General features: G+C 40.3%; 1 protein-coding gene across 1 annotated transcript; it reads right to left on the reverse strand.

Moving 5' to 3' along the window:
• Positions 1-4,434: 4,434 nt before the first annotated feature.
• Positions 4,435-7,462, reverse strand: LOC103148959 (ras-related protein Rap-2b-like). The gene has a single exon (XM_007567969.2). The coding sequence runs from the start codon at positions 6,826-6,828 to the stop codon at positions 6,280-6,282; it is 549 nt and encodes a 182-aa protein (XP_007568031.1). The 5' UTR covers positions 6,829-7,462; the 3' UTR covers positions 4,435-6,279.
• Between the last annotated feature and the right edge of the window lie 1,409 nt (positions 7,463-8,871).

Here is an 8,871-nt window from a genome sequence, read left to right on the forward strand (position 1 = left end):
TTTTTTATGGTTCAATGATATAAACCCTTCTGTGTTGTAAATGTGATCAGTTTTAATGTAGCATAGTGATTCTTTTTTTTTTGGTACATTTTTTTGTTATCTCTTTGCAGTTTTTAAAGAGGTTGAAGAAACAACTGTGGTCTCTGTCATAAATTGTCTTTTTAAGGGAATTTTTCAGATTTCTTTTTTTCTTACAATGTTTTCTTCTACTCAAATGTATTTTGCCTTTTGTAAAAATTGTATCTCTAACTGCATTTAGGTCCTCCTTGACATAATCACATTATTTTACGTGACACACAATAATACGTAAACCTCTTCAAGTACAAAATTCTCAACAGTATTTGTACACATGAATTTGAAACATAAGAATGGTCAAACGTATTGCTGTGATAAGTTTAGCTGCTGCCGGGTTGAACGATCCTGTGTTCACGTAGACCTTTTTGTAGATCAGTGTGGTGTGGGTATTAAAAGGTCCAATATTTCCACCTACACTTATGGATGCGCCAAATACTACCTTGTTGCCTTAAGAATATGAAAATAAATATTCATTATAAAATTTACTTAATCCCTACATAACAAAATTTACAAAAGTTAAAACTCCAAATATGCTCTTACTTTGAACTTGTGACTTCAGGACCTCCATCTCTCTCTGAGTGTTTCTAAGTTTGGTTTCTATCTCTCTTAAGCTGACAAAAAGTTGACAACAGTTTTTCCGGCTTTCGGCCGCACAACAATCTTGGCCTCCAGGTGACTGAACAATGCCATCATCTGTGTCACTGACCTCTCCTGGCTGAGCTGTGATTTCAGCCACACGCAAATATAAGAAAAAGAAAGTTAATGCTGCCACAGAAGTCTTCATCTTGAGCTGCTCTTGTATGTGTATTTGCCACATTTGTTCTCCTCACTATATATACAATGCATACTAGGAAGTGGTCTAGTTTATATAAACTGGGTCACTTCCTAGTTTAAAAAAACTAGGCCACTAGTTTTATGTACTAGTGGCCTAATTTATAAAACTAGGCCACTATGCCACTTTCTAGTTACTTCTACTTCTGTCTGCTGCTGACATCTATGAACAGTAAAATGAACAGTTTGTGTTTTAATTGTATTTATTACAACAGATTTTCAACATAAAGCAATGTGTTGAACTTTTTTTCATTTATGGACAAATCATAATATTTTCTACCCTTCTGTGTTTGTCAGTATTATTAATAACAAATCAGAGAAATCCTATGGTGAGGAGATGAAATGAAGGAAGACTTTGTTCTCTCCTGCTCTCCTGCTGACACCAATGCATGTGATTTTGTGGTTTTGACAGCAATTTTTGGAAGTGGTTTGGAGACGGTTCACATCATCTCGCTGAGTTTCATGGTTTCTCTCTCTTTGTGCAAACAGCTCACGGTTAACCAGACTTACTGTAAATTACCACCACATGATCCTGTTGTCTTCTCTGCTCAGTTCTGATCACATGGACTCTCTGTGGGCACTTCACTCAAATGTGTGAAATCTTTTCATATCTCCATGTCCTTTCACTTTGCTTCCGTCTCAATCAAATATTTGTTCTCAAATTGAAAACGACTACAGGACACATTGTCAGAACCGCAGAGAGATCACATCCTGTGTCGCGTTCATCCAAGGGAGGACAGGCTGTGACAGCGCATGATAAAGAGGAACCGGTTATCTGTTTCAACATTTTGAAGATCTGAGGTGCATTTACACAGGAAGTGCCCTAACATCCACCCTTCCTTTCCTCTGTGCGCTTCAAAGCATAACATAATAGCAAGCTGTGGCTGATGGGTTTGCACGCAGCGGAACGCTGACATGGCACAGATCGCAGGCAGGGACGACTCTATATGTTAAAAAACGTACAGGCTGCAGAGAGCAAGCTGAATGGAAATGTGCTTTTAGCCTTAATGTTCTACATCATATTCCACTGTAAGCAAAAAATGGTTTTAGATTTCAGGCATATCTCTGGCTAACAGGGTAGACGAATGCCCTTTAAAATACGTATGTTTGTTTTAAAAAGACGAAGATTCAAACCTGATGCAAGAGTTTTTCTTTCACGAGAAAGAAAACTAGGACTTGTGCTTGTTGTGCAATTTAGCAAGCCTGTGTTTCCAACTAAGGCGAGTATCACAACTAGTTTTTACTGTTGAGAAATACATTGTGTCAGGCAGTAACACACATTTTTTTTTTTGTGAGACTACATAAATCTAAACAACGATAATAATAAAAAATAGCAAATTGACAACTCAAGTGTTTTTACTGAAGTCCTGCTGACTTAAACCTATATGAATATGCACATCCGATAGTTACTATGTAATGTATACAGAACACATACAGAACTTCTTCAAATCATTTTTATAACTAAAATGGGAAGCTAACTCCACCACTTTCACTGGTAATGCCTAAAAGTATATATTTTTTTTATCTTCACAGGATGAATGTAACTGATTTAAAAGGGTAAAAGAAAACAATGACATTTTTTTTCATTACCTCTTTAACTTATCTGAATGAAGAAAAATCTTTATAAACCTGACATTTTTAACATGTCCCTCCCTAAATATTATCAAGATCAACAGACTGCATTAAGATGTCACCTAATTGGTAACGTAGTGAGAATCCACACTTCAGATGCAAGAATCTGTTGCCGGGACAACATGATCCTTCGTGGAAGAGTGGCAAGAAGAAAGACATTGTTGGGGAAAAAAAAGTAGTGGTCTCTGAAGACACAAGGAGGAAAGTGCACTGATCAAATGATCATTCTGAATGCACAATTCCCGTTGTGACAATGGAGGTGGCAGCGTCATGAGCTGCTGTGAGATATTTTCTTTTGCAGGAATAAGGAAGCTGGTGAGGGTTAGCAGGACAATGGATGGAGCTAAATGTAAGCATATCCCTGAAATATCCTGTTAGAGGCTACAGAAAACGTCAGACCCAAGAAGAGGTTCATCATCTACCAAGACAACCACAGAGATACAGCCAAGGCTACAATTAAACTGTACAAGCTGAAGCACACTCATCTTTTAGGACGGTTCAGTCAAAGTCCACATTTAAATCCAGCTAAGAGTATGCAGCAAAACTCAAAAATTACATTTCCTGCGTAGTCACTCTGCATTTAATCTGATTAAGCTTGAACTGTTCTGCAACATGGGCAGAAACCTCAGTTTCTAGATGAGCAATCCTGGTAGAGACATTCCCCAACAGGATGTCTCTAGACGTTGCGGAATCGCAGCCATGAAATGTGTTTCTACAAAGCATGGGCAGCCCTGCAGCTGGAGGGACACTTGTAGCAGCAGCTAACTGGCCTAGCTGAGGGACGATCGGTTGGAGCAGCGCTCGGCAGCATGAACGGCTGGCTGAACTTGGCTCAGGGCATAAAAAGCCCTCTCTGTTCGCCGCTTCCCAGCCAAGAAAACATATGGTGGGGAGAAGGGGAAGCAGCTCTGACAGGGAATCAAAGGCACTAACCAAACAAGTGGACAAAGATGTTTTTTAAACATGCTGGATGTGATCCTGACCTGAATCTAACCAGTGGCTAAAAGCCTGTTCGTCTACTCCATGCAAATAGAGTGAATAAATAGTTCAGCTGTGACCGTGAATCTTAATTTTCGCTCTCTTAAAGCCTGTACAACAGACTGAACGGGGACAAAATGCAGATGGTTCTTTAAAAGTATTATTTCAAACATTTTTGTGTCAAGAAGTTGACATGAACAAACTGTAAAAAAAAAAAAATGCTTCAAGTAAATATTGCCATACCAGTGTGCAAGTTTTAAACTATTTAAGTGGCCAAACAGCATCCTGCATCGATTGGGCTTAACCTGGCCGATACCGATTTTTCTTTGAATTACTACAATTAAAATAGAAAAAAAAATCTGCTGCAGCTACTCTGACCAGCATAGTAGTTTAAGCAAATACAGGAACAATAATATTAGATCAAATGACTATGTTACTCGCCTAGTTCTAATAAAATAATAAATGCTTCAATTGGTTGATGATTTTATAGGCTGCAAAAGGTTGGACTAATCGTAATAAGCATTTTTAAATCAATGCCGATCATTTTTGCTTGGTGACTGTTTCGTCTCTAAATAGAAAGTGTAAATTGCATTTCCAGAAGAAAGGCTAAGTAAAAACTAGAAACTATAATGGACATGTTCAAGTTCAATACATTGAAATACTTCATATTTCAAGAAAAACCAACCGAAGAAGACGTTTCAGTCAAAATAATTCAAACTGCTGTGCCAGAAATGCTGCTCAGTTTTTTTTTTTTTTTGGCATCGTTGCCTACATAGAGGATAGCAGAAGGTTCTCCTGTTTTTGTGCTGCATTGAAAAACACAGATCAACTTCATCTATATTTTGACATTTAAATTGACTTATTGTTAAAGGTAATAACCATCATGACCTGCTTTGTTTTATTTATGTTTTTTTTTAAAGTATGGAAATGTTTAAAGGGTTCAAAAGCTTGCCTCGTTCACTTCATATGGGGAATTAGTTTTTTTGTTTTTTTTTAAAGTGTTTAGATAAGTGATATTATATAAACACCAGAAATTACAGCACCAATCTGCTAAAGGATCTGAATAAAGAGCATTGTATGCAGATGGAGTGCGTGACCGAAGACCTGCAACAGGATCACAGAAGTGTCAAAAGGTCACAGCACAGGTGTCAAACCGCGGCAGGCGTCCTGCAACATTCAGACGAGTCTCCGCCTCAGCTCACCTGCACCACATAACTGGATCGCTAGCGGGACCCGTTACCTGCGTGAGGAGGCAACTCGGCCGTGTCGTTCAGGTGTGCCGGAGTCGGGACACATCCGAAAGTCGGAGAACAGCAGCGACGCTTCGCAGCACCCACACAGTTAAATGAGGCGAGACACGCACACACCACACACTGTTACGTAAAATGTGTTCTGTATTCCAAGTCTCTCAAACCGACAGGTGGATGGCCAGAAAATATCGTCCAAAAGCAGAAATACAATTACAGTAAGTCAAAAATGTCACTTTTTTTGTTTTTAGAAAACAATCTACATCATAGATACAAACATGGCTTGCCATTCACTGAACCGAGATCCCAGCAGGTTATCCCGCTTGTTCTTTATGGACTAGTACCTCTGGAAACAACCTGAATTTGATGTCTGCTTACAAGCTCAGCATCCAGGCTGCAAAATAGCTTTTTTTTTTCATTATTATTATTATTATTATTATTATTACTATTTCACTTTGACACCAAATGAAAACCAGAATGCAGAGGCTGGAAACCTGTTTTAAAAAGAAAAAAAATAAAATAAAAATAAAAGTTCTGATTGCCATTAGGACGCACTGCAGAGGAAGTAAGGGCTCATCAGTTGGCACAGTCACAGGAGATTTTTTTTTTTTTCTTTAAAGCAGGGAAGGCACTTGACATGGGGTCGCAGTGTTTCCCCATGCAGCGACAGCAATGCACCAAGGTCCTTGTTTGTGCACACCGAGGAGGAACACAGTCAGCTGGGTGCAAGTTTCAGATAAGAAAATAACAAATCACCAAACCTGCGGATGAGCTAAAGGAGGAGAGAGAGAGAGAAAAAAAAAACAAGAATGTATTGGCTTCAGATGTGGTATCCGAGTGGGCGGTGGGTCTGCGCCTCTTGTGTTTAACTTGACAGTTCGTGTTGGAGCGAGCTGTGCAAGGCTTGAGTGGTGATTTTTTTTAAAATGCTTTCCGAGCTCTCCTATGCATAAAAAAATAAAAAATAAAACAACAACAACAAAAAAAATGCAATAAAAGGTGAGCAATCTCTGCTTCTCTACGAGGGAGATTTGGTTGAAGTAAACCCATCATCACCATCACCACTAATCTCCAAGACAGAAGAACCGGGCTGGAACAAATAACAGTACAGCTGAGAAAAAAATGGAGAGAAATAATAATAATAATTAAAAAAAAAAAAAAAAAAAAAACAGGCCTGAAAACACATGACTCTTAGGTTTCACAATTAGACATTCCCACCGAGGCACATTTTCCAGCGAAGTGTCAAATACAAAGCTAGAAAAGAAAAACAAAACAAAACAAACAAAAAAATCCGAAAACATTCAAGTACTTTGTCATGTAAACACTTTCCAGACTATGATACATAATAGACCGTTGTCGATTTTTGTTCTTGTGCAACAATAAGACAACAGTGTGAGGAGTGAGGAAACTTTTAGAAAAAATAAAATAAAATAAAGAAGAAAGCCTTCAGAGCCTCAACTTTTTTTTTGAAGCTCTGAACTCAAGCCCCAGGTTTCTGCACGTCTCTGCGGCTCCTTCAGAGCAGGACACACGAGCAGCACTGGTCGCCTCCGCTGGGAACGCTGGAATAGTTCATCTGTCTCACGATTTCTGCGAACAGCTCGTCCACCGAGATTTTATTTTTGGCTGAGGTCTCCATGAAGGGGCAGCTCCAGTCCTGGGCCAGCGCCTTGCCTTCCCCGGAAGACACCTCCCGCTCCCCCTCCAGGTCCACCTTGTTCCCCACCAGGATCATGGGCACCCTCTCGTACCTCTTCACCCGGATGATCTGGTCCCGCATGGGCTTGATGTCCTGGAAGCTCTGCTGGTTCACCAGGCTGTAGACCAGGATGAAGCCCTGGCCGTTCTTGATGTACAGATCCCGCATGGAGGCGAACTGCTCGGTCCCGGCCGTGTCCAGGATCTCCAGCACCGACGGGGACGAGTCCACCTCGATCTCCTTCCTGTAGAAATCCTCTATCGTGGGGTCGTACTTCTCGATGAAGGAGCCGGTCACGAATTGGACCGTCAGCGCCGATTTACCGACTCCGCCCGAGCCCAAAACGACCACTTTGTACTCCCTCATGGTTAAAGGAGGGGTGGCGGCGGCGGCGGCGGTGGTAGGGGGGATAAGCAGACACCTCCTTTTTTTTTCTTCTTTTTTTTCCCCTCGACGAAGCCTCCTCTCGCTCCCTGGCTGTCTATCTCGCTCACCAGCCCCGATGTTTTCAAACCGAGCAGACTGCGAAGGCTGCTCCCCTCGTCGCTCGGGTGGCCGTCAAAATCGCACGCCGGCGAATCCTCCGAGGCTGTGGCAGCGCGGTGAGGGCCGCTGGGGAGCAGATCCGAGGAGAGCGACCGCCCCTGGACATCAACGTGGGGAATTAAAGCGCATTTTGATCGCGCTGTGTTGTGCAACGGTGCGGGGGAAAAGCGTGATCGCGTCTCTGTTCTTGCATGGCGTTTCCTGCCCACATCCTCAGCGCGTCAAAAAAAAAAAAAAAAAAAAAAAAAGCCGAGGCTCAGTTCCGTTTTCTTAAAGGAGCCGTCACCCGGGCACCCCGGTCCTTCCTTCCCTCCCTCAGTCTGGTCATCAGCAGCGGGTCTGCTGATCAGACTGGGCTGGGCAGAGCCCGCCACGGAAGCCCCTCAGCTGTAGCTGTTACACGCATTTGACCGTGTGAACTAATGAGGCCTGCCATTTGGTCAATAATCAATTTTAAATGTCTGGTTCCGCGTTAGATGTAAATTTAAAATGTTTTTGTGTTCTAAAAAGTTTTGTTTCTGAGACGACAAGAGGCAGGCACCTCTACAAGATAACTAAGCGACGAAAAAGCAACTCCAGTCTGTTTTTATTTCTACTTTACTCCAAAAAAGTGACATGTTAAACTTTGCTCAATTATCGATGAAAAAACCGTTATTGGGTTGAAAGGTCACCTTGCCATCAACCCAATTATTAGCCCCCTTTATATGTTCTTTATCAGATTCAAGTTTTAGAGTTTAGTTCACTAGTTAGAAGAAACATGTTGGTGAAAATTAAAATGTTATTTTAAATTTAAATTTGATCATTTTTGGGCTTAACGGGGTTGTATTGACCAACTTTATAGTTGTTACAGTTTTTGTTTTGCCCCAAAACTTTCAGTTGGATTTGGGTCTGGACTTACTTTGACTGGAAATGTGAGTTTACAGACATTTGTTTAATATTTGCTAGAGGTTGCAAAATCCATCCATGCCCAAGCTTTAACTTCCAGGTTGATGAAATTTAGCTTCAACATTTCCACATAATGTATATTCCCTATACAGTCACTTTTTTAAAAAAAGAGCCTCTCTATTACATGCTTGTTGGAGTTAAGACATCTCCAGACGTTGAGATACTTGTATCTGACGGCATCTGTAAATCCCAATCTGACATTTTCTGTTGCTTTTGAAATAATGACGTTTTCCTTGCCGAGTAGCCTTTTGACCCACCTCAGCAAAAATAATAATTCCAGTGGAGAATAATGTTCTCTTAGCACCTTCATGCTAATTTTACAGCAAAAACATTTTCATCTTTGAGACAAAAAACCCTTATCCTTCCTGAACGCCATGATGTCTTGACATCACCATGATGCCGATAGTTCCCTACTTATTTGCCTATAATTTTTTCAACAGATGAAGGCAAGTCCTTCATGCATCTGAAAATTGTACCCATCCAATTTTACTTTGAGTGACTTCTTTTTATTTTTCCATAATATCACAAAAGTAAGCTGCATGCCTGAGGTCATCAGGTCAGCCTCCGTTTAACAGATATTGTAACGTAACCAATCAGAAGCTTGTAAAGCCATGACACCAAGACATGGGTTTCTTAAATGGTTACTATACTGTATTATATAGTAACATTGGTCTAAAAGTAATTGGAACACATTATGAAACAATATGTATTTTAAATCCACTCTTATTATTCTGTGAATTACTAAAATCCAGATATCTTTGATAATCCTAACTGACCTAAAACAAGAATGGCTTAATCTAATTTAATAATCAGACTATGAGAAAAAAAAAATATAGAAAATTCTAATTTAAATCTCCAAGATCAAAAGCACAAAGACACAAGGTTGCATGAGCAAATCAAATAGTTTTATTCAGATTT

This window comes from Poecilia formosa, unplaced genomic scaffold, assembly GCF_000485575.1.
Source record: "Poecilia formosa unplaced genomic scaffold, Poecilia_formosa-5.1.2 Scaffold215, whole genome shotgun sequence".
Classification (NCBI taxonomy): domain Eukaryota; kingdom Metazoa; phylum Chordata; class Actinopteri; order Cyprinodontiformes; family Poeciliidae; genus Poecilia; species Poecilia formosa.